The 26,708-nt window shown below is 44.1% G+C and overlaps 2 protein-coding genes across 3 annotated transcripts in view; both read right to left on the bottom strand.

Annotated features, from left to right (window-relative positions):
- Positions 1-17,565, bottom strand: part of sh2b3 (SH2B adaptor protein 3) — a 53,608-nt gene extending 36,043 nt beyond the window's left edge. The window contains exons 1-2 of one of the 2 annotated variants that reach the window (XM_086110682.1): positions 17,270-17,565; positions 2,099-3,253 (exon numbers count right to left, since the gene is read on the bottom strand). In XM_086110682.1, the coding sequence (XP_085966808.1) occupies positions 2,099-3,226 (1,128 nt within the window). In that variant the 5' untranslated portion in view covers positions 3,227-3,253; positions 17,270-17,565. Of the gene's footprint in view, positions 1-2,098; positions 3,254-5,438; positions 5,567-17,269 lie in introns of those variants that run through there. The other variant, XM_086110683.1, reaches the window with a different exon arrangement.
- A 3,058-nt stretch (positions 17,566-20,623) lies between these two features.
- Positions 20,624-26,422, bottom strand: LOC147205180 (sesquipedalian-1-like). Its single transcript, XM_086112366.1, has 4 exons — positions 26,204-26,422; positions 25,778-25,872; positions 23,677-24,463; positions 20,624-23,561 (listed from the first exon to the last, which is right to left on the bottom strand). The coding sequence occupies exons 2-4, from the start codon at positions 25,812-25,814 to the stop codon at positions 23,465-23,467; spliced, it is 921 nt and encodes a 306-aa protein (XP_085968492.1). The 5' UTR covers positions 25,815-25,872; positions 26,204-26,422; the 3' UTR covers positions 20,624-23,464.
- Positions 26,423-26,708: the final 286 nt, after the last annotated feature.

Here is a 26,708-nt window from a genome sequence, read left to right on the forward strand (position 1 = left end):
ATGAGTTTACTGATAATACCGTTTCACACAAAAGACACAGAGCAGAGATATAAATACAAGTCACGAACACCGGACGTTGTAATTATTGCCGTCTTCGTGCTCATACACGGACAAAGGGAAAGTCCTCAGATGTTTTGAAGTTTTATTTTGTTTTGTTTTTTAATCAACTCAGTTTGAAAAGTTGAAACACATTTTCTTCACATGAGCCTTAAATTGTGCGCATGATAGTGAACAGCTCTCCTTCCTTTTAAGGCCATTCTCGGGGCCCTTTGCGCTCGGCCGTGCCAAGATTCCACACGCGTGTGCACAAACACAAAGTGAGAGATCCCTGATGAATTTGGCGTCGCAGTCAAGCAGGCACAAGATCCTGCCAGGGCCTTTCGTCGCGGTGCACAAACGTACACGTATGCGCGGGCACGCGTGGCTCGGGCTCTATCATTAAGTCAATTACTTCAAGCATGCGGTCGGGCTCGCAGCTGGCAGAGAAGTCGAGGGCTTCTAAATATAAAAACCCGACCAAGCGCGCACACATCTGACCTAGCTTAAGCGCGCCGGCCAGAATACACACTTGCACCCACCCAGAGGCGAGACGCGGCTCTGTTTGCAGGGACCTTACAGATGGCTGTGGGCTGGGACAACAGTTAAGTAAGCCGCTTTGATTACTGGTTCGGGGGGAGCCGGGGGACTGGGCGTGCAAACACGGGGCCGCCTCGCAGCTGGACCGACTTGAAACGTTGCAGTGTTTTCTATCATGGCGCTGGGAGCCGAGCACAAGATCGTGCGTGAGCAAAGAAAGAAAGACGAAAAAAAAATTAAAAAGGGATGCTGCTGTGACTGTGATGCGCCATTTTCAAGGTGTGCGACCTCGAGCTTGTTTCTTCCGCCAAAAAGCCGACACATAAACGCGAGTTTCGTCGTCGAGTCCGAACGGAGGCACGTGTTGAACACTCGATAGCATGTGGCTAAAGTGAGCCCTATAACAAACAGGAAGCAGCGTGGGAGGTGTACCGACTCACCACAGCGCAAGAGGACATGAATTTGTGCGTATTCTTTGAATTCATCACATAGCAGAAGAGCCAAAATGGCGAAATGCTGGTTCGTGTTTAACGATAGCCTACATGTGGATACTGAGGGGGCCGTGCGACAGAGGGCAAACGTGTTAACTATTATAGTCACTCTGTTTCCTCTTAGCATCTTTATCGACATTGTGTGAACTACATTATGGAGTAAACTGGGGAGTGTAGCATGAACACAGTGAATTTTGAAATCAATACAGGAGAACATCAAAAGTGGAATCCCCGCCCCAAAAAATTTTTGTCATAATGCGTGAGTAAGTCCCCATATCATGAGAGACTTCAGCTCTGCAAATATCTAAAGCAGGGGGCGGGAACCTACAAATGCTCATTGTGTATAATCATAAACATTGGATTGATCATACATTTTCCATGGGGCACATACTTGGTGTGGCTGTGCAGAATGTTAAAATATGACTTCAAATAGGCACTTATTTTTAAATGATGGTGACATAGCATTATTTCTCATGGCAATTAGAACAAACGGACCAAGAAGAGTTCCAACCAGCATCACAGAACTCTTAAGCACCACTGAATTCCGATTGGTGAATTTCACGGCTTGTTCGACATCACAGAGCGCCGAGTGGGTGTAGTTGGAAATGCTAACTCGGTTACTGAAGGCCAAAGAGAAAACTAGATCCCAACATAAATGCCAAAATAGCTCTGCTCTTGTTTGGCCACGAGTCAAAAGTCAGCGACACCCTTATTTGATTTGATCTTATGAAAACAAACGGAGGGAAAAGAGAGATGATTTAAAAATGGAGGGGGAAACCCCGAGACGAAAACAACTGGATGCAGGAAATGACTTGTGCCCCCCCTGCGAGTTGTGCGAGAGCTGTATTTTGCTTTCTTATATTAGAAAGTAGTGTCTGTCGCTTCCGCCAAGTATAATGACATAGACGAAATAATATCACCCTTTTCTGGGTTTTGAATCCCCCCCAATTAGATCCTTGCACGTTCGGATACTACAAAGTGCCAACGTGGTATGAGTCAATAAATACGTGCGTGTGTGTGTGTGTTTGTACCTTCGGAGGATCATAAAGCTCCAACTGGTAGCCTTCGCCTCCTCCGCCTTGGCCATCCCTGATCCTCCTGACCAGCAGGCGGCAGCGCTGCCATCGCGGCAAAGAGTCTGAGATGGTGTCGTCCACCAGCAAGTACCTCAGCTGGCCCTCTTTACAGCAGCTGCTGACCTCCGACCTCCTCTGCCTCATGCTCCCGCCGCGTAACCAACGGAAACGATCCAGGAAGTGGGAGGCGACTCCGGAGAGCGGCGCCGCCGCCGTCGATGTCGTTTCAGAGTTGGGAGAAGCGGGAGGCTGCGAGGAAGAGGAGGTTTGCTCGGACGCGCGGGGCGCGCCGCTCGCGGGGCCGGTGAGGGAGTGGGTGGGGTCGTCGGCGGACAGGTCCTGTGTCGAGGGCGGCCTGGGAAGAGGCCCTTTCTTAAAAAGTCGTCTGACAGACTGCCGAATCTGACTAACTGAGAAGTGCGTGACATCGGCATGCGCTGGACCGGAAGCTGAAGAGTCAGATATCTGTTGACTAGCTGTACCAGATAGCTCCTCGTTACTACGGCTACGGAACAACAGTGACCCGCTGCCTAATGAACGGGCCAAGCCCAAGCCCCTGAGCAGCGCCGGGTTCCCTGAACGGGGGTTCCCCGCCGCGCATCGCAGAGGCCGCTCTTGCTCCCCGCTCACCACCACCGGCTCCACTTTCGGCGACACCACGGTAAAGAGAGCGGCTCCTCCGCTTTGTCGGCCCGCCTCCCGGTAGTCCTGCGCCCCGGACAAAGCGGCGAGTCGTAATCGACCGATCATGGTCTGCGACGGAACCGGAGGAGGAACCGCCGGGGTGATGCCGGAAGCGGCGGAGCAGGTGCTGTGCTGGAGAGGCGCGCCGTCCTTGTCGACCTCGCAGCAAAAATGCTGCTGGAAGAGGTCGGTGAACTGCTTGGAAAAGGTCTCCGGCGGGGGGGCGTCATGCTGGGGGCGCTCCCTGGCGAAGCTCCGGTAGTGTCCGGCGAGTTGTCGCGCTGTGGCGATGGCGTGCAGCTCGCAGAACTCCCTCCAGCCTCGCGGGAGCGCCGCCACCCCTTGGCCGCCTCCTACTGTCGCGGTGCTGCTGGCTGGCTGGAATGTGTTACCATTCATTGCAGTGACCAGACCGGCTGAGAATCACTGCAGAGAAAGCAAACACAGAAGGAACTCAATAAACATTGAATGGCAAGATAAAGAAACGTTCAAAAGTGAACGCAAATGCATCGAATCGGGAGGGGAGGAAGAGACGGCAATTACAAAAAACGGAGAGAAATGGAAATGCAATTAGGAGTCAATTGAGAGTAACCGGTATTTCGTCATATATTTCAAACGACGTAAGTCGGATTTTATTTACAGTCTATCCCAAACGTTACAAATGATCTTACACAAAACCGGAAAAAAAAAAGTCCAGTCAGTGAAAGAGACACCGCCTCCCGCGCAGTCTTGGAGTCAACAGAATCATGAGCAGAAGGACTTGAGGAAATCTCTCCAGTCAGGAGACCAACCACTTAAAGAGCCAAAAAATGAGGAGAAGGAGTGGAAGCAATTAACACGACTGAATCTGTTCTCGTTCCCCCGCGCCGATTGCAGAAGGTCAAGTGTGCGAAATGAAGGAACGCGGTCAGAAGTCATTGAGACAGACAGTGAATGAGGTCTGACTAAGGAAGTATGGCTGGAAAATTTCTCAATCAACCACAATGCCGGCTCCGCCATCTGTGTGCTCGGGTGTGAACATGCGACCTATTTACAGGCGCAACCCCCCCACACACCCTTTACTCTGGATGAAGTGCTGCGTCAGCGCCCCTGATGTGTGCACCAGATATATGCAAGTTCCACTTTCTTTGTTTCTAAATCAATTCTTGAGCACTTGACTTGGATCACGGTCCAATAAGGGGGTTTATTCTAAATAAACGAAAACAGGGGTGCAATCGACCGGTAGTCCGTGGACTGGTCCCAAGTCGATCGCGAAGGTTGTAGGAGGAATTATTTATGTGACTAAGATTCTTTTAACTACATAAGGCCTTCCTCTCGGGTTGCATCGCCGAGTCACTTGTTACGGTGTTTCACCGATTACATGTCTGACATGATGGCATACCAATTAGCCTTCACCATCTCCCCCCCCCCGTACTCGTTTTGCGATACCGAAACTGGTCGGACGGGGTAGCTTATACATTGCCACTGAGGCGAGGATGAGGGACTTGCGCTGAGTCGACACCAGACGCGGAGTTAACTTGCGTTTAGCCACATCAAGAAATGCGTACTAGGCAGCGTCTTCGTGGCCTGACACGGTGTTAATGTTGGATGGTGATTTTTTTTTTTGTAGTACTTCCAAGAATCAGCATTCAGGCCATAACGAGCGCAGCGGTTTCCCTAACAAAATAACGACAATCCGTAACATTTGGCAGCTCTGCTGGCCCCATCTTATCCCGCTAATGTTATTCTAATTTTCATTGTAAAACAAACTGTGCCTTGGCAAGAATGGCCTGTCAGAAACTGGAGAGACAGAAAGTGGGACCGAGAGGTGTTGGTAATCATTTGCGGTGCACATGTTAACTGCATGCATGCTAAACTGATGACATGCCGAGTAAGCTTGCATCAGATCGCTACCTGTCGTAGTGCGGTTCAAAGGTCAACGAAGATTGGGGCATTTGCTCGTTGAAGTGGACTGAGGTAAAAAAATAATAATAAATCACTTTTTCACCATAACCAAATCGTGCCCATTTCATTTGGACCCTCTACTTAGAAGTCTTTGTATGGGATGAAATCACCCTGAACTGCATTCAAGCAGACTCAAGCGTGCAGCTGTGAACGCACATCGTAAAACACCACAGTATTTATTTTGTGATGCTCAACTAAAAATTTTTTCCCCTCAACTTTCTTTAAAGTCAGGGATGCCATAGGGTCACATTTCCAGTTGGGCAGAAAAAAATAGCTACGGCTGATACCGAGCAACTCTTCTTATAATCAGAAAGGCACAGTGCCGTGGTTTCACCAATCAAACGATTATCTCAACAAAGAAACTGTTGGTAGTCCTTCCACCCAAAAGGAAATTCAGATCCTGTCCATCACCTCTTCAAACAGTTTGCTCTTATCCGCCGGTGAGAATAAGTCCACGTCTGCATAACTATGAGTGGAAGCAACGAAACAGAATAAAAGCAGCAAAAAAAAAATAAGCAAAAGATCAAATTGGAAGTCACGTTCTATCTGGTAGCATGATGTCATTCGAGGATTTAAAGAGAGGAAAAGACACACATTGCGTTTTCTTCACAACGTCTGCGCCTACTGACGACTAAAACAAGAGTAAGCGTAAACCTACAATACATACCAGCTTCCTCCCATGCAGCAGTGAAGGATCTTTTCTACAAACAGGAAGCATGACCGTATGTGCGTATTTTTGTGAATATGTTAAAATGCGGCTACGCGTGTCTTTGTCGAGGTGGCAGGGGTGGAGGGGACGCTCAGTAGCCCAAAAGACCACCCAAAAAAACAAGAAATAGAAAGTGGGTGCTTCTTTGTGTTCAGCAAAAACATGCTCCAACATGACAAATTATCTCCCGACCAAATCTCTCTCCATGTCCCCAGTGACGCCATTCGACGCTGGCAACTTCTGCATATAGTGTCGTGCACCAAGCTTACAGCTGACTTGGGATTTTTTTCTTCCCCCCCCCCCACCCTTACAAAATCAATCATGCCAATGTGGGAAAAAGAAAAAAAACTTGGCCTCATGAAATATTGCATCACCGCAGTTCCTAGAGGAGTCCTGTCACAACTACCGATTCCCTTCCTGTACTCTATAGAGCATGCTCAGTGCGCGCTCCCTTTGAGCCCCTGCAGCCGGCCCCCCAAGACGGCTCTTTCTATCTGCGTGGCCAGCCCAGGGATGACTCAGCAACGAGTGACTCAACATGCGCACACATTACACACACTTCCTCTTGCTGGATCCCTCTGGGGGGGGGGGGGGGGGGGGGGGGGGTTCAGACGCCACTGTTCCCATGGTCATCCTCAGCGCCCGGCCCGCCTGTTGTGAAGACGTGCTCACACTCATGCATGCATCCGTTCCAATAGTGGAGGAAGCAGAACCTTTTTTGAAACACTTCAACTCTCATGACAATCGCAGGGCATGTCATGTCAATTCAGAGTTTTTCAATGAGCGGGCAGGATTTGGGGAATGTAGGAGGAAGACGGAGTACCTGGGACTGCACATAAAGGCAGGACCCAAATCCCAAACCTCAGAACTTTGAGGCAGAAGTGACAACTGCTCGACCACATTCAGTCCAGCTCAGTTAAAGCAAACTGAAGAGCGACTGCTGCGATAGTGCGGCTCGTTTGCTCACCCTTGCACCCTGGTGTTATTTGGTTCAGTCCTCACAAAAACAAAAAAAAAAGTGCTGAATTGACATCACCGTAACAGTTTGCCATGTCAGCCTTGACTCTGATTAAAAATAATAATAATAATAAAATGCCAATGTGAGTGCTAAAAGAACCAGAACCGAAAAACAAATTTAAAAAAAAACCTTTTTGGTCCAGTACAGAGTATTGAAATACACAATGATGTGTGTGATCGCATCCTTAATCATTTATGACCCCCTCATCTGTCTCACCTCTTTCCGAGCTGAACAGACTGCGTCCATTAAGTCGATTAGTTCCTGCTCTCTGGGTTAAATACAAACACCCCCCCCCCGCATCAGCCACAGGGTAGGTCCGCATTTAAGACTACTGAGACTGCCGCTCAATCACTTCATCTTCAAATCAAAAACAGGCGGCGAGGGCCTTTATTGGACATACTCACGTGTCAAACAGCTGCTGGCTTAAATTGATTTCCAGGAAAGCAGCTTGCGACAAGAATCGAGACAATTATTCTCAGAGAGCCTCGCGCCGTTAGTCGAAAAATATACATATTTAAAAACGACTATAAAAATGGACTTGAAAAACCCCACAAACCTTACACACAATGGCTTGTCTTTTAGTTGTCAGTGTTGTTTTAAAAAAAAAGTGACCTTGTGATGGGCGTTTTAAAAAAGTGCTTAGGAACGAATCCACAGACTCATGGCTAATCAAGACTGTTAGTCATAGTCTTCATCAAGGAGGCTCTCTGTTTCCAAAAAAAACAAAAAACTTCACAATACAGACGGCGGCCACAAGACTTTCAATGTGAACCGACCAGACATCAAAATGAGACTTTGATGGAAACAGGTTGCATGACAAACGCACGCCAATTGATCTTGTCCTCACAACTGACCTCATGACTCACCGGTTTGATTTTAGCGCAACCTTGAATCGACCTCGGACATATGCCGTGACCCCCGACAGTGGCGAGGGCTTGCGAGCATTTTTTTTCACGTTCAAAATTTGATGACGACAAAAAAAAAAAAAAAAGAGAAGGTTACGACCAGTAAAGCGCAAACACTCACAAACCTTCTCCACTCGGGGGGCTTCAATGATGCATTGCTTGCAGCTCATAGTGAGCAACGATACATGCCGAATTGCGCAATTAGGTTCCGTTCGGATGGCCGTAACATTTTTCCAAGTCATTGAATGAGGAAAAAAAAACACTGGATGTCTACTCAACAAATCATCAAACTAAATCAAACGCAATTCTCACGAAACTATTGACTGGGGAACTTCCAGTTTTCTCTAAGTGGCATTGGCGTGCCATTCATAAAATTAAATTGGAGAAATGTTCAAACGCTCGACGTGCGCTGAGCTACGTCCTCATTGAATGCGGGTCTTTATGAACTTCACGAGCATGCTAGGGCGCATTCCTAATATTTACACAGTGAAGATTACGTAATACATACAACAGCTTGAGGCGGCAATAATTAAAAGCATAGTCCTTGTACTTGCAAAGTTGTACAAAGTTTGTATGACCCTTTCACGCAGCAAACAATTATGACTTGCATAACATGTAGACAACACTCGGGTTGGAGTACGTTTCACCGTTTGGCATTTTATAATTTGTTCCGAAAAGGCTTCAAGGAGTGTGACAGAGATCGGAAAAGAATTCCTTTGCCTTCCCTGACGCCACGACAACGACGGCGCACTTTCTCCCTGGGTCATAAACAACAGCAGATTCTCACGTCACCGCAATTTAGCACCGCGAGTGTTATCAGTCCCTGGCCCTCAGCGCCAGAGCATTCTCATATTTAGGAAATGCAACCAAAAAAAAAATCTATTTTGAACTTTTGAACACCCTAAACTGGTCGCCAGCCAATCGCAGAGCAAACAAACACTTGAAGCTAAATTCACATTGATGTTTTGAGACCGCACTGGGGTTTTATTTTGTTTGTTTTGTGGTGTGCTATTCTGATGCTGCAGCTCTCCAAACGTTATCTAACAAGCCTGGTTAGCCTGGTCTTTGTTCTTGACGCCATCTCACAAGACCCACAATTTCCCTAGGGCGGGGCTAGCCCAGAATTTCCTGCAGGATCATTAAAAGTAGTTACCTAAACTCCAGCTCACCTGACCGAACGTTTGACAACAGTACAGTGGAAAGAGTCTCGAGAAAAAGTGGTCACAAATAATACCATCCTCTTGTCATCCGCTCAGATGTCAAGGGATTCTTGTGCCCCCCCCCCTCCCCCTAACTATCTCCAACAATTTACTGTTCACGTGACTATCAATGACAGACAGCTCTATCCGAACAGAGTGCGATCTCACAGGGCTGCATGGCATGAATTGATCAGACACATCAAACGCGGTTTTCCCGAAAATCGGAGTGGAAAAAGAAAAAAACCAAAAAAAAAACATGGTAACATGTGCATCACAGGGTCTGGGATGGAAAACAGATTTTGTTGCCACCTTTGAATTTTCATTGTGTGAGTCAGAGAGTGAATCAGTGTGGCTTACACTTACAAAGCGTAGCGAGTGCGTGGGCACAAGGAGGGTTATTAGAAAAAATAAGCGGCGGGGGTGGGGTGGGGGGTTAAGGGACTAAAACAAGAAAGCAAAACGGAGAAAAATTCGGCAAGAGTCATTGAAGGACGTGAGGGAGGAGGAGGAGGAGGAGGAGGAGCGCCAAGTTTGGGAGTGGACGTTCAGGTGGTCGAGCGGAGGATCTGAACTCTGCAATCACAGTGACAGGAAGCGACAAGGAGCCCTGCCCTGGTGAGCGGTGACTGCTACGTCAAGGCAACGCACTTTTCACGTGCGCTTATGATGACATCATTGGTGCCGACTGACTGACTGCGCTGGAGTTGATTGAAAAATTAGACACTCCATAGGCGTCAGTTTTTCCAGAAGGGTGGAAGCTCTCGTGACTGCAGCGAGGATTGATTCCATCTTTTCTTCCATTTTCGCGTCCCAAAACGGTATCAGTGCGGTCGAGAGGAAACCTCCTATGTCCCTTTTTTTGTTAATTTTAGGAATTATTGATTCATCTAAAGTGTTGAAAATGGCCTGCTGTCTTCCATGATTCCATTTCAAAGGCAAAAAAATTGCAACTGCTTCCATTTACAAGTGGACACCATATATTTGTGAACAGTCCCTTAGATTTGAGCTTGAATTTTTAACCAGTGTGAAACAAACAAGTCAACCACAAAAAAGATATTTTTCAAGATTGTAAAGCCCGGAGGGCGCGGGTATACCGGATTGCCAACCGATAACCCTTTCTTATTTTGTTACCGCAGGCAAAAGCGGGCCACTTCATGTTAGCCAACGCTACAGTAAGGGAAGAACAGACACCGTGTGACCTTTTTCAGCAACTTTCACTTCAAATCGTATAATCAAGCACGACAAGCCGCTGTGAAAGGCCAGCGGGAGCACCGCCGTGTAAAAGTGCACGACTTCTTGATGGCAAGCAAAGGAGACCGGGGGGTGATGGGACAGGACGGGTCTCAGCTTCCCTTCAACACACACACACACATACACACACACGTTTGCATAATTGACGAACATTCTGTAAAGGAGGAAGCGACACTGAAACATGAGATAACCTTAGTCTTACTTCCCACAGCCTGAGCTGGCGCATCAGCTGATTTGTGGTCAAACAAGCAAGAAGCCTTGAGCGACTTTGCAAAACAGCCCGGTGGAAGTCGTTTCACTGAAATCCCTCCTAATTTAACTCTGTTGAAATACCAACGCTGACGGGGCATGGCAACCTTAAGACAGCCCCCTTCCTTGCCTAATATTTGGCATTTAGTAACGACTGTATCCCGATTGGCTTTAGGACACACATAGAATATTTTTGAAAAACCTTTTAGCACCTCCGAAAAGTAAGCACAAATTTTGTTTTAATTGTTATTATTATTATTAGTATTATTTTGCTTTGGAGCACATTCTCCTACTCCATTCTGCATTCCCACAACAATGCGCGATCCGACACGATACTGCTAAATGCTGCTATTCTTGAGACGCGCAGAAATAACGCTGTGCTGCTCTCGGGGCCATTTCCTGTGGTCTGGGAACTTAGGAGGCGCGCTGGGAAAACTGAAAAGCACCCAGCGACGTCTGAAAGCGTGATGGAATAGACAGACTCGGGAGTGGAGTGTCGCAAGACAAGACAATTCCATGAGAGGGACCGAGGCCAGTATGACGAATAAAAAGATGTCAACACAAAGAAGCCTGCAGCCCGTCATTATCCTCACTAAGACAGAACCTGGCATGTTGAGGAAATGTTAATAAAAAAAAAAATTGGATTTAATGACTGAGTAGAGACATCTTGGCAGGATGCACATGTGATAAGTGATTCTGTGTGTGTGTGGGGGGGGGGGGCTTGGGAACGGGGCCAGTGGCGAGCAACAGGGCTCAAAGACACTACAGAAGATTGTTGGAGATATACGACAAAGCACAAAGCGATGGTGATTCGCATCTCTATCAGCAAACATGCAAGCCACCGTTACGCTGCCGGTAAAAAAAAAAAAAGGAACAAAAAAAAAAAACGCTGGCATTTCTCCCTCTCTCGCTGTTTCGTATGAGCGACACCAGCACGGGATTGTGGGGGGCATGAAGATGACCTGGCAATTTTCACCTTTTAAAGTAGAATCAGAAGCGTTTCAACAAGTTTGTGGTCTGCATTGGGATACTGCGTTTACTTAATGCTACAATTCTTTTGCCATTTCAAAGTGTCGAGCAAGGAAGGTCCAATGCACTGTTTGTTTGTACAAAGAAATCGTAATTGAATTTATAAATTTACACCTTAAAAAAAAAAAATACCTGGTTTTTTTTTTGGTCCAAAAGGAATTTACATAATTATAGTGTAATAATAATTGAGCATCCCTTCCACAAAGTATGTTTTAAGAGTTACATACGACTGTGAACTAAACGTCAGCACTGGTGCTAATGCTAACGCATTAGCTAATGCTAACACACATCACGTGTGTCCTGGTTGGCCTACCGATATTACAAACCACTCAAGTCGACGATGTTACAGAACAACAAATGATTTTGTGAGTCGGCAACGTTTGCGCTAGGGCTCACTAAACATTTGGAAGCTGACAGCTACTTCTTCTACGACACACCGCGAAGGACTACCAGTTCATAAATTGCCACGGCAAATCAGAAACCTAGTCAGTCCAGTATGGATGTGAATAACAGTCTGCTGCTTTGCATATTTTGGTGCAAGAGATGGATTAATGAATTTGTTGTTGACAGAAAACTAATATTACAGTACAACATTTGAGCGGCAATATAGATGAGCCTTCCAGGCACTGACGCCGACATATCTAATACAAACAGCTTTGTTCAAAATAGTTTGCAGGTTAATTTTACTAGACTGGCATTATCACTATGTTTAAAAAAAACAACCAAAAAAAAACCCACAAACATATTTCTACAAGGCAAAAACAGTCAGTACTTTCTGTTCAGTTCTTATCACAAGTAGTATTCTCAAGTGTAATGTGCAAAACATACAGTCGAGACAATGGAGGAACTTGAATGCGGCCACACAGGCTTGAAAGTAAGAAAGAAAAAAAAACCTGTCTGCATAATAAACATGAAACACAACTTATCGCTGGAATCTTTAAACACATGCTTGTTTGCAGGAAAGCTGAAAGCAGCGATCCATCATTCACATCCGAGCCAAGACGAATTCACACCGTACAAGCACGCCTCAACTCTTCCGGCCCGGGAATATGAAGCCATCTCTCACCGAGGTTACTTACGCCAGCCAGCCGTTCGAGTGACTCATTCCTAAGTGTCAATAATCTGCTTAATTTCAAACTGTGAGGACTCCTGACAATATTGCAGACGTGAAATAGTGGCGTGCGAGATGGGGAATAATTAAAGTGCGTTTCATCTGACTTCCTGGAATTCTAATTGCAGAGGGAAAAGTCCAAACTGGTTTGAGGAAAGTGGTCAGAAAGACAACTTTCTGGTCGTTTGTGACTTCTGCTATCCAAGTTATGTTCCATGTGCATCCAACCACACTGTATGACTTCGCTTTTGGCTTTAACGTGATGTTTGTTTTGTATGTTGTAATTCAGGGGGGTCAAACTCATTTTTTGTGGCGGGCCAAATTGGCGTTGTGGTTTTACCTTGAGGGTTGTTATAACTGTGAAACAGTATATGGATGATCATCTTAATATTGTCACATAGACTTTTTCGTTTTACTAAACTGAAGCTGAGTTCTCTTCCCATTCATATGTTAAAAGTTAAAAATGATCAAATGTTACCGAAAAATATTGCTCTTACAGTTAATCAATGTTTATTGATGGCGAAAGTTTGATTGATTCTTTCTCCTATTGTTTCCGATCCACCTCAGGCAAGAATCTTGTTTTTACTGAACGGTTAAGTGTCAACAGCATGCACTCTTACTGAAACTTGTGACTTGCAGTAATGCCAGACAAAAATTTAGCTTGCAGTAAATCCCTGCGAAAAAAAATAAAAATAAAAAACGTCAAGATGTACCCATGAAGGCAGGCAAAGCGTCCTGTGACTCAACGGCAAACAATCAGGGCATGTTTCTCAGACCGCATCCCCGCGCCAAGAATCAACCACAGCACCGACAAGCAGACACATGTTCCCACCCCCAAGCCCCCCTAACTCCCCTCGCCAACAACATCCCCCTGAACAACTGCAACTATAGCAGGCCTGTAATCAACATTTTTGCCAAACAACAAGATTGCGGTGGAGGAACACGACAGAGTAAAGTCACCCAAGTACGAACAGTCTTTAATTATGGCCGCTTTGAAAGCGACGCTTGTGTTTGCCTCAAAACAAACCTAACCTGGGTATTCTGGGTTTTTGGTTTTTTTTTCCTCCCAAACAAAATCCACAAAACACAAAAACGCACACCTCTAAATCGTGTTTACTGCAGTAGCACCCGGATAGACATTGGAACCTCCAAATCCAAACGATGTGTTCCATGATGCTAGCAGCTAAGTAAGCAGTAAGCTAGCTGCTGGCTTATGTTCAAGAAAACAACATTTCATTGTGACTCATGTCAAGTGAATTAACACCATCAACATTTATCAAGGGCGGCCCGGCAGTCCAGTGGTTAGCACATCGACTTCACAGTGCAGAGGTACCGGGTTCGATTCCAGCTCCGGCCTCCCTGTGTGGAGTTTGCATGTTCTCCCCGGGCCTGCGTGGGTTTTCTCCGGGTACTCCGGTTTCCTCCCACATTCCAAAAACATGCATGGCAGGCTGATTGAACGCTCTAAATTGTCCCTAGGTGTGAATGTGAGTGTGGATGGTTGTTCGTCTCTGCGTGCCCTGCGATTGGCTAGCGACCGATTCAGGGTGTCCCCCGCCTACTGCCCGAAGACAGCTGGGATAGGCTCCAGCACCCCCCGCGACCCTAGTGAGGATCAAGCGGTTCGGAAAATGGATGGATGGAACATTTATCAATGAAACGGGCAATGTTTCCATTCACAATTGAATGAAAAGAAAGAAACACGAGTGTAAATGCTACGAAAATAAAGTAAAAGCCCTCGGCCATTCAAGACGACAGAAAGCATGTTGTTTATTATTTTAGTATGACGGAGTATCGTTCCATGCATTTTCTTTTCTGTTCGGTTGCTCGTACTTGGTAAACTGCACCATGTACAAGCAGTTTTTTGTGATCATGAGAATAAAGAGTGTATAAAGAGTATTTATATGCTGTTCACATTGGACTGAGCACGCAGGATATTGTCAATTTTGATTTGATGGTTCTTATCAATTTTCTTCCCCTTTTTGTCGTCACTTGCAGCCTTCAGTGTTTATCACTAAAACACAACACACACACACAAGCACACACACGCACACACACAAAAAGCAAAGTCCCTTTGTTTAGTTGTCCTTTAAATGATCACTGAGCTGAAGTTTCATGAAAGCGTGACTGACATCAGGGGTGATGGCGACTTGAGCTTCAAATTGCACCACTTTTCTGCTGTACAAAGTTTCTTTCTCTTCCATATTTCCGCCCTAATTTGTCTCTTCCTTTTTAAATTCCCATTCCGATCCGTCAAGCAATTATCTCCTTCTGTGACCGCCCCCCACCCTCACCACCCTTCGGCCCCACCTCCCCTCCCCCACAATACAGCCGTTTCTCGGCCCTCACTCATGGTCTCGTCAGCAAAGTTCCTGGAAACCCCGAGAAGAGAGGAAGAAACGACGGCTGAGAGCGCCGAGACGTGAGGCCGAGGTCACGTGCACTGATCCGCCAGAGACGGCGGACATCCTGTTTCTTCTTGGAAAAATTAACCATGGTCCAAAGCACAATTACCATGTTTCATGTATGCCTGAATGCTGGAACAAAAGCAGCTCATCGCTGACATCCCTGATGGACAATCCGGAACAGCGGATACCAATCGAAATGAGGAAGCATTTAGTGGAATACATAAGTAAAAAAAAAAAAAAAATCTTTTGAATCGTGATTTTGGGTGTACATATATTCTCGAGAAATTACGGTAATATCACAATTTGAAACACTCAAAACCCAGTCAAACTCGGAGTGTGAGCAAATGTCCAAATAAACATCCTCATAGTGGGTGTCATCTGTGCACCTCACTAGACCTCAGTTGAGCCCGCCTCAAGGATTACCACTGCATGTGTTTGCTTTGGTCTGTGCTTGTCACTCGTGATCAGAAAGGCAGAGTGTTACATGTTCATTTAAGTGTGTAAGAATGATTTAAGAGAGTTTTAAACTGTGCTTCGTAACATAACACTTGACTGGTTGGCTTTTACTGAATAAATTGTTTTTTAATTACCGGTACCTCGTGTGATTCTGACTCCTTGGTGCCCCTTATGGCACAAAACAATACAAAAATTAGGACAAACCCCAGGAAACTTGAGCCGCATGTAGGCTTCGATTACCGCCTGTTTGGTCATCTTTTGTCCTTCAGGTTTTTTTTTAATGCCGCTTCTCCTGTGCACGGTACAGGCAAGCTGGAGCCAATCCCAGCTGACTTTGGACGAGAGGCGCGTCACACTCTCGAGTGACTGCCAGTCACAGGGCACGTACAGACAAACTGCCATTCACAGTCACAGTTCGAGTATTCAAGTGGTTCTTGAAATTTTCTACACTAAGAACCAAGTTTTCATCAAATACGGGACAGGTTTTATTCGTAATACTGTCGAACCTCATTTCAATGTACCCCGTTTACGTTTTCGCCGCTACAACGTCAACGAAATAATGATTCAAGTGGAATATTTTGCACGTAAAATTTCAACGAAATTTTTATAAACAATCAGTTCTTAAAGAGAAATGCAAATGTATTGGAGATAAAAGTTGAAAATAACTGAACTACACTTAGGCAGTGATACATTCACATGCCCGCGCGCTACTGGAGGTACGTGTGCAACACTTTGAGGAAGACTCGAGCATTCAATGAACGCACCAGAATGTACACAAATTTCATCCTCTGATTTGATTTTGCAGGTTTATGGGGCATACGTGTAAGTGAACCAATCTCTTTTTTCCTCAATGGATGCTACAACTTCTTGTTGACTTTGAAACTTAGCTTGTAGCCGACGTGTGCACATTTTGAGCATGACGTCTCTGATCCACTGGTTAAAGGACACTTTGATTCTCTCCTCTTTCATCTCAAACTGCTTCAAACAACAAAGCGTGTGACGGAAAAGTGGTTAGGACTGCACGACTGTCCGTGTTTTATGTTATGTGTTGTGTTTATTATTTTACTTTATGTTAACTGTTTTGTGAAGCGCTTTGTTACAGCTGTCGCTGTTGTGAAAGCGCTATATAAATCAGCATGTATTGTATTGTATTGTATTACAAGGGTACAGTAAATCCCAACAATAATTTTTGCTAATTAAAATCACTGCATTATCTATCCATATTTTCTAACCTGCTTCTCCTCATTCGGGTGCCGGTTGAGCTGCAAGCTCCTACCCCAGCTGACTTTGGGCGAGAGGTTGCATACACCCCGGACTGCTCGCCGGCCAACAGCAGGGCACATGCCCGTATACAAACAACTCACACTCACATTCACACCTAAGGGCAATTTAGAGTCTTGAATTCACCTAACATGCTAAGAAGCCGCAATACTTGGAGAAAATCCATGCAAGTCAGTCTAACCCACAACTTGTAAACGGTGAAGCAAACGCGCTAACCACTAGTGTGCCATGTTGCTCTGCATCTGTTTAATTTATTGCACTGAATAGGGGGAAAAAAAGGGAGAACATGCAAACACAGGAAAGCCACTGCCGAGATTCGAACCCCAAACCACAGGATTGTAAGGCACTGGCAATAACAAAGGCATTGCAATTAAATTCTGGCACTAGGGTTTGAAATTACATTCAGGAACTTTTACAATGTCTGATACACTAAGACATTAGGTTCTATTTCATGTTTAATCTGTCACGACATAACAGACTTATCTCAATGTTTGTACATACAGAAAGATGTGCAGGTGAGATGGGCGAGCTGAGCGCCATTCTGCGTCATTGCCATGGTGACCATTGCCAGACTTACGTCAATTTTTCAATGACAGCGACACAACAACGTGGACTTTTCCCCAACTACTTTAAAACACATAAACACACTTGTGACAAGTTTATAACACGCGGGGCGCTTCACGAGCAATGCCAGAAAATTGCAGAGTTCCCTTATAAATGTCACTTCGATGTGTTTTCAAAGTGAAAACGAAAAATAACTGCGGTGTTTAGAACGTGAACGCATCCCAGGGGAGTCGTCGTTTGTGGACAGTGTGCCATGTGGCGAAAAGAGAGCAAGATGTTCAAGTATAAGAATGTAATACTTTGCATGAGTGTACTCACGTTCTCCGTTATCTCGGACGGGCACCCACCGCTGCACGACGACAACACAACAGTTTGGACTTCGCATAACGGAAATGTGTCGAAAAGTCATCAAAAAGTTGGTCACTAAAGTGGCGTCGGCGAGAAGAAAAAAATGAGCGAGAGTCGACTTCAACAGCAAGAAGTCCACAAAATGGTCTCTCGGGCTTCCATTATTACTTGACGCGACAATGTCTCCGACTTAAAAGAAAAGAGCAACAAAAAAATACTTTGAGGCACGAACTTGACGCGGAAAAAAAGTGGGGACCCTCGTTTCCGCTCAGTAGGGATGGAGGGTGGGGGTAAAAATATACACCGCCGCGTCAAGTTTGAAACATTTCACAATAGCTTTTCCGGCTTCCGCTTGAGCAAAAATAAAACTTAAACGTGCCAGTTAAAGAAGACCTGTTTTTCCCCCCACAATTTAACTCTTGGGCCCGTTTCAAAATGTACTACTCTTTGGACACCGTGGAAAATAAATTAACACCTCAAAATGTGTGTACAACAGTTTTTTTTCCATGAACACAACTTATGTGTTTACTTCTTTAAAAATTATGTTAATTTACATATTTTATTATGTTGGACTTTCATACAGTATTTGGCTTTACACAATATTTGTGAGAGATTGGGAGGGGCCCAGCTCAAATTGAGCCAAAATTCTGACATAAGTGACGCCCATTGAAATGCATTGGGAAAAATATAATCACTATTAAACCTTAAAAAAAATCCCCAGAACGTTGATAAACATTCAGTACATGGAAAATGGGGGAAAGTGTGTCACACCTTTTTTCCAAAGTCAGATGGGATTGACTCAAGCACACCTGCAATCCTAATGATGACAAGCACGACAGAAAATGGATGGATGGATGGATGGATGAATACAAAGTGCTAAACATGCCTTTACACTTAGTTAGCTGACTTTTGCTTTGACTTGGTGATATGCACACATTCTCTGTCGACATGAGCCAGGCTAACTCCCACGGCCCGGATCTTTTACTTGTTTGCTTCAACAGATGCAAATTCCTCCCACAAATGTGCTTTTCATCTCATTTCCGACACACAGGGTGAATAGGCATGACCTGAGGCTGCACGGTCTCATGACAAACCAAATGCTTGTTTCCTGCGCGGCACAGTCAAACATGCTATTGTCTCCAACTATTATGTCTCTATTATGTCTATTATGAAAAGAAAGGAATTGTAATCGAATTCGACTGGGCTAAAAAGGCTCATTTGGTGGTCATGAACGCAACTTCCATTTCATTCAGCGTCTGTGTTGAACTTGAGGAAAAGCCAGAGCGAGTTAGCTTGCATGGATTTTAAAGTGTTTTTACTTGAGACCTCATTCAGACTTCATGTTCTTCCATCCATTTTCTTCTGCACTTTAGAGCAGCATTCGAGTCAAAGTTGACATTCATTTGATTGATGACAGTCTGTCTGGCTCGGACAACCCAAGACCTGTCATTTGACCTTATTTAATGGGAGTGACTATGTATTTGGAAGCAAGTTCTCGTTGACTCACCAATTTTCAGAGTAAAATGCTGGAAGCCATTTCATTGATACCGAATCAGGCACACAGAATTCTTCCATCGTCGTTTTCCTTTGTTCATGGTTTGACAACACATTCAGTTGATTGAAATTTCTGTCTTCAGGTACACCTTTATTGTGATGCTGTTAAAAAGGAAGTACGTTCCATTTATCTCTATCTTAATATCGTTAACATCTCTGACATCTCTTTCCATGGACTACCCAGGCAGCTTAAAGAGCATTGGTATTTATAGTACATACCATTAATAACACAAACATGATTGACGGCCACTCCACACACATCACGTAGGTTAGTATTTCTTCATTTCTTTACCTCACAGGATTAATCAAGTACAAAAGTAACAAAAAGTATTTAAGTACTGTATACAGGATTCCATCACAAAGCGAATACCGATCCCACAATGGCCAAACTGATAAACAGCGTCATCTGGCGAATGAATGAAAAGCGACACAGTACTCTGCCCTGTGCGGAATCGTGTCTGCCTTGCCTGCACGCTGACAGGCCAGCCCCTTTGTGCTGCCGCCGCATGATTATTTTGCACGTTTCCCCTTTTTTTTCATCGTTTTATTTGGGTTCACACAAGTGTTTGATTTTATTATAGTTATCTTTATTACGGAAAAGGTGTCTGTCCCCAGACAGGCTTTGTTACAGCTGTTACAGCACTCCGCAGTACAGTATATGCATGTGTAAGCTCAGGTTAAGTTATCAACTATTTTCATTTTATATTTGAGCAATATATTCTTTTATGTCAGTTACTTAAATTATATTCAATTGAATACTTTCTGAAACATTCTTATGTTGCTTGCGTCTGATTGGCTAAAGAGAAGCAGGAAGTGTTTTTGTGACTGAAAGGGGGTGGTGTTCTCGTTCATCCGTTCGGAGGTGCAGACGTTTTTTTCTCCTTTTAATAAACTGCATTAAGGGATTCCATCTCTCCTTTTGTCATTCGTAAAGTAGAGCTATCCACTGAAAAACAACGAACCCCTCAACTTACACATGTAAAACAGTATGCTCAAGTTCAGTCTTTTCAGACTTGAAAATGTAGACTCGTCTACAAGTGTTTCATTTTTTCCTTCCTCTTAAAGTAAAGGTGTCCCGAGTTGTTACATTTACAGCACTTTATAGGCTATTTAATTGAAGTATTGTCCCTCTGTCAGTAAAAGTGTGCCCAGGCTTTGTTTAATTACAGTAGGCCAGGTCCAAATGCTCAATTTCAGGCTATTAAAAGCGTTAAGGTACAAACCTTTGTATAATTTACAGCACTTACACCACGGCCCAGATGCTAATATGATATGTTAAATAACGTCAATTAAATCAAACGTTTTGGGGTTTTTTCCATATAAAACACACGCGATTCTGCGCATTTCAACTTTTTGGGGAACCCTCAAATTTCTTTCACCCGCATGGTTTTGCCGCAACGCCGTGAGGATTATCCCTTTGCAGATCTAAAAGGTGGCAAACCTAAAACTTGGTACTCAAACTAGCAAAGTTGGAAAGGCTGCCAACAGGTGAGGGCGCTGCAAAAATGCTGTGAAAAAAAGTGGTAGAAATTGTCGTAAAGTATGGTTCTACCAGTGTTATAACTACGAGTAAAATAAAAGAGACTTCTAAAAGCTCTGTAGTATTGTCCAACAACTACTATAATGTAAGGAATATATGGTATTCCTAATAGAAACTATGCATGTTATACTTCAACTGTACTTTTTTTATGTTAATTGTGTAATAAAAGAAAATTAAAATGATACAAAGTTCCAAATGGCCTGCATAAGAATTCAAGAGTTTGACTAGACTGACCAGTCTAGAAAGTTTATTGAGTTGCTAACAGTATGTGATTAAAAATATTTCAAGATACCATAATCATCATAGAATATTTGATATTAGTTTGAAATAATAAAATGACTTAAATATGTAGAAAGGCCTTTCATAAACAACACAATCCATTTATTACATTTGATTACCGTACATCATCTCACATAAGTTTTCATTTATGTAATCAAAGTGACACACCAAACTATCGTTAGCAGGAATGATAATTGTACTTTTATGTCAGATATTTGAATATACTGTACCACAGTCATTAAAGTATACATGGTTAAAATGGATTATTCAAAACAACACCTGTATCATGTGCAACATTTTTTGAAAGTCACAATATGTAATATAAAAAGATCAATAATGTTGCGTTGAAATTTGATTTGATTATGCTACAATTATTATTTATACGATTAAAAAATAGGCACGGTCAAATCAAAAGACATGCCACCATAGCATAAAGTTAACATTAATTCAAAGGTATTTTTTTTAGGGTGGGGGGCAGGGGGGAACTCCCTCTTGTACCATGTGTGTAACATTCATGATAATGCTGTGCAATGAGGCGGACTGAAGCCACCCAGCCACTGTCGGAACATGTCATTGAAAGAAAGGCAAACAAAGAAACAAAGTGTGGTCCTCTGATAACGCTTGACTGAAACAATCATAGTTGTTAAAAACAAACATGTGACAAAGCAAAGTCGAGGCCTTCTAAATGAGTCACCGTAGGATGATCCCGTTTTGCCGAGCACTGGCTAAAAAAAACAAAACAAAAAACTTCCAACATGGAAGAGGAAACGTGAGGTCAGATATTCTCTGAAAAGACCTGTGAGGGAACAAGACGATTGTGCAGTGAAAGAGAATGTGAGTTGTGGGGTACACCCTGAACCGGTCAACAGCCAATTGCAAGGCATGTACAGTATACACAAACAATCACTCTCTCACAGTCTTCAGTGAGCCTAAAAGGCATGTTTTTGAAATTTCAGAAGACGCCACAGAGAAGATGCAACCAGACGGCCTGAGTCGGGATTCAAACACAGAACCTGAAAACTGTGAGGCACCCCAGCTAGCCACTCGGCTGCCAAGCTCAGGAATGAGCACTGCTGTAGAAGGTGTGCATGAAAAGCTTCTGATGCATCCGAAAGTCTACCCGAACAACTCACCCGAGCCATACATCAAAACTAGAGTGCATAGACCAATAAATAGAAGTAGTACTGTATTTTCCGCACTAAAAGCCTTCCATTTTCTTAAAAGCTCAAAGCGCGCCTTAAAATCCGATGCGCCTTTGGTATGGTCATTACGGTAATATGTCAACCCCAAAATGGCTCCTTGCTAGAGACATGCTTACAACGCAGAGTTCAAACTTAAGGCAATCGGTTTCGCCTTAAGCAGCGGCAAGAGAGTTCAATGTTAACGAGTCAATGTTATGACTTGCTGTTGATTAAGTGAACTGTGTCGCTGCCTTATTAAATAAGTTTTACTGACATCTGATCGTCGCTATATAAATCAGGGTGTAGTGTAGTGTAGTGTTCTGTTGGCATTTCTTTGAGCATAGCTCTATCTCGTGGATGCATTGTAGATTGCGTCTTACAATGCAGTGCGTCCAATATATGAAAACAATTACAAAATAGGCCATTCATTGAAGGTGCGGCTCAGAATCCAGTGCGCCTTTTAGTGTGGAAAATACGGTAATGGAAACGTATGAATGGAAAGAGTAGGTCAAGGCCAAACTAAATGGAATGCAATGATTAGTGTAGTTGTGGACTTCCATATTTCACTTAGGTTCCTCCAGCAGCTTGTCATCGTTTGAGTCGCTTGTTAAAAAAAAAGAAAAAAATATATATCTGCACATTAAATCGGATATAGGCACGAAATCACATTTGAGCAAAAAGAAAGTGTCAATACGTTTTAGCTACTCTGTTGCCAATATTCCATTGAAAACTGTCATCAAGCAAAAGTGAAGAAAATGTAATATTTCTATGATTTTTTGCTTGCTTTATCCCCGATCGTACAACAGGGCAGTTGCTTTTTTCCTGTACCCGACAGAATGGACAATCGCAAATATCCTCGTCAAAACAAAGCATTTGTTGTGAAGCAACGATGTATTCGCCATTGATACTATAGTGGTTCACATAGCTGACCGGATTTGATTGATCAATTTCTATTCATAATGACGCTGTAGCCATTTCACGCAGCTACTTTAAAACAAAACAAAACAAAACAAACGTCATTGGAACGCGCAAAAGGGTGGGAATGAGTGTCAGGTGTTAAACTTCAACACCGTGGTCCCAGTATTGCAAACTTCATTACAGGCAGTGTTTCTATACAACAGCACCACAACCAATTCAGGAAAATAACGCCTTTTACAGCCCCGTGTATAAAAGTGGCTATGACCTACAAAAGCAGAAATTTGCCCTGTCGCCTCCACTGTGTCTGTGCTGTTTCTATAGAACAGTGACACAAAAAAGGTGGAAACATGCTTTTCCGGTTGGTGTAAAACTAGCTACGACTGTCAAAGGTGGGTCGATTTCTATCTCCGTTCTGTCGTGGCGCCATTTATACCAAATTTTGGAAAAGGCAAAAATGCCTTCTGCTACATCCAAAGGTGGGGGGAAAAAAACTAGATTGTCTTTGTCTCCTTTTCCAGAACAGCAACATGAAGAGGCAGAAAAATGCACAGTTGGTGTGAAACTGGCTACCACCTCCAAAAGGTGAGAAATGCTAAGTTGACTTTAAATCATTTTGTGTCTGTGCCTTAGGGGTCAACTTCACCCCTCCATTTTTGGCAAAATGGGGGGAAAAACCCGTTTACAAACAGTCTATTAAAAGTGGCTTGTGATGATCATTTCAAACATTCCAGGGTGTAGCCTGCTTTTAGCAGCAAGTCTTTGGGGATGCTCTCCAATGTCCGCCTTGACCCTGGAAAACGGAACCACAACGGAATGAATTATTTTTGGAGAACTTGACCCCGTCTCCGTGGGTTCACTGACTCTGCAGCCACTGTGCCCTCAGTTCCTCCACCTCCAGTCCGTACCAGTCGTGGAGCTTGGAAAAGCATCCGGTGCCGGGGGAGAAGGGGCTCTCCAGAGACGCTCCACTTCTTCTGGGAGGCACCGGGGGAGCCTTGGCCCCGTTGGCCCCGCCCTCCCAGGCCACACAGGAGGACACCCCCTCAGAGGAACCGTTAGCCAAGCCGGGGCGCGGTTTGGTCCAGGCGACGCCGTTCTCCTTAGGACCTGCGGACAAGAGCTGGACCTCGTCCTGATGGTTCTTTTGTCCAGAGCTGGAGGACGACGTCGACAAGGACGAGGACGACGAGGACGATCTGGATTTGGACATTCGCTTGGACGCCCTGGGCCTGCCCTGCGGGCCTCCGCCAGTCGCCTCTTGGATCTCCTCCAGTTGCCTCTCCAGCTCCTTGACCACCAGCCTCATGTAGTCGAAACTGGCCCGCGACAACGCTTTGACCCACGACTCCATAGCTGCCTGGCTATCGGCCGCCATCTTGTACACGCGAGCCCGGGCGCAGTCAAACTTGACGGCAAAGGCGAACTCCTCGGCTGACTCGCAGAGCTCCACGGTGCAGCCCTCCAGGATGATGACGCCGATGGGCTCGCGGCCGTCACGCTCCTCAAAGTAGAAGAGCATGTTGCCCTTGAGGACGAACCAGCGGCGGTGATACGCCGTGTTGCGCTCGCCCTTCTTGAACAGGAAGCCCGTCTTGTCGGGCGGCGAGTCGCACGTGGCGTAGTGGGCCACGCTGCGTTCGTTCAATTTCATCGTCACTCCTGTTTCTCTCACTTGCCGGATGATTATTTCATCTGCAGGAAATGCATGGAAGGGTAAACTTACTGCAAGCGCGACATTATAGGTAAGGTTTCCCTCAAAGAGTCGCTCATCGTGTGAAAATCAGACGAATGTATCGAAGGCTGCAGTTGTCAAATATTTCTAAAATGCCACCCCTGTGAAATTTGATTTGGAGTCAGCCGTTTGAGTCCGTTGGAGGTGTTTATTTGGAGAATTTTCATTCCGTGAGGTCATTTGGTTTCATTATCCATGGTATCCATGGCTTCACGTAAATCCAGCTCGAGAAAAAGATGACAGTTGGCTGGTGGTCACCTTTGGATATATTCCGTCTTTTACAGACCCTTTTCTCAAACGTATTTCTCCAAAGATGGTAACGCGACTGCAGTAACATTTGCCGGTGTGGACAAATTATCCTACTAACAAGCTAACATTACAGACACAATTACTCTTCTTTTTATTTGTTATTCCATTTTTTTATGCAACATTTAATATAAATACTGTCGTTCAATTGACTTTATATCTAGAAGGTACTTGGTGGTTAAAAAATGCTTGTAACATCTATATTAAAAAAATGAAAAAACAAATTCAATTTTGATACACATTTTCTGCCAAATTGAAAATGACAAATCCATTTAACAAATAAATATGACACTTCATTTGCTTTTGTGAGCCACAAAAAAAAATTATATCGCGGGTTAGCAGCGGACACCTAGCCATGAATTTGTCACATGATTTTGGGGATTCAAATCCCTTTCACTACAAGATAAACTTTGCTTTGCAGTCACATGTGCGACCATAAACTGGGTCACAACCTTGAGTAAACAACTCCAGTCACAGTGGACACATCCACTTTTATCATGCATTTAGATCAATGATTCTCAAACAGTCGCGGTTAGTTTTAGCTTGGTGGTCTGCTCAGTAAACTGCAATCAACTGTCATATTGATAAAAAAAAAAAATCATTGAACCCAGAGCTTTAACTGTCAGGCACACGTGCAAATCACTAGCACACCCTGTAGGTTGTAAATATTTCATTTTTCTGCAAGGAAAGGAATTTAAAAAATAAGATAAGAAAAGATAAGAAAACCTTTATTAGTCTCGCAATGGAGAAATTCCAGATTCACAGCAGCAAAGTTATGAAAGGAAGAAGTAGAACAACAAAATATAGGAGCTCCTGGAAAGGCAGCCACTCACGCGGCGCCATTTTTGAAGTCAAAATAACAAAAATAACATGAATAATTATCAAATTATATACTGTTGTCTTCAGTTAAGTAAGATATAAGATCATAAGCGAAAATAATGTTTGACTCTCCCAACAAAGCGACTTACGTGTACGTCGTCTCCTGCATCCATTCCGCCTGCTCATTTAATTCCAAGCGTCCACATCTCGTATTTCATCTTTTCAGGCAATTTTCAATAACATCCTGACAAAAATGAGAAAAACACAGCAGAAGACATGTCACGTTTGGTTGGGAAAATATGATTCACTGGCTTCGTCAGCAGCTTTTGACGCATCAGCACTTTTCAGACTGTTCAAAAAAAACAAGGAAGCAAAATGAAGGGAAAGAGCAAAAATATTGCTTAAGTGCGTGGAAGTAGATCATTTTGTGTTTGTAGCACTGTACAGTTTTCGCCGCTTTGACGGACAGATCGTTTCAGCATTAAACTTATACACATGAAAGCTCAGCTAGAGGCGTTAGCGTCTACATTACGACGCCCATTTTTTAATTATTACAGTACTTGGAATCACATTACCCGTGGAGTCTTGATGTCTGTTCTGGAACAAGTCCTCATAGCGGTGTCCATCTAGCTGCCCTCTTTCTCCCATTTTTCCCATGTCACGTGACCTACAGAAGGAGCGCTAGTTTTGGTGTCACCCAGCCAGCCAGTTGGGCGGGGATTCTGAGTGGGCTTAATTTATATCTCCAAGACAGATAAACAGTACTTAAAAACGAGCGCAACCGTAGGAGCGGTGGTGGACCGCAGTGCCGCTTTAAAAAAATAGGTATTCATTGAAACACTACAATCCTTATCGTCATTCCATACATTATTATTAGACCAGTGTAAAAATAATTCTACAATAAAATAGCTGTTAAAAATGTACACTGAGTGTACATCACTGTCACACACGCACACAACTGTTTTTGGTAACTGTTTTCTCTCTCTCTCTCTCTCTCTCTCACTCACTCTCTCTCTCTCTCTCTCTCTCTCTCTCTCTATATATATATATATATATATATATATATATATATATAAAAAA

Source organism: Hippocampus guttulatus, chromosome 5 (genome assembly GCF_054856545.1).
Source record: "Hippocampus guttulatus isolate MCC_2025c chromosome 5, RoL_Hgut_1.0, whole genome shotgun sequence".
Taxonomy (NCBI): domain Eukaryota; kingdom Metazoa; phylum Chordata; class Actinopteri; order Syngnathiformes; family Syngnathidae; genus Hippocampus; species Hippocampus guttulatus.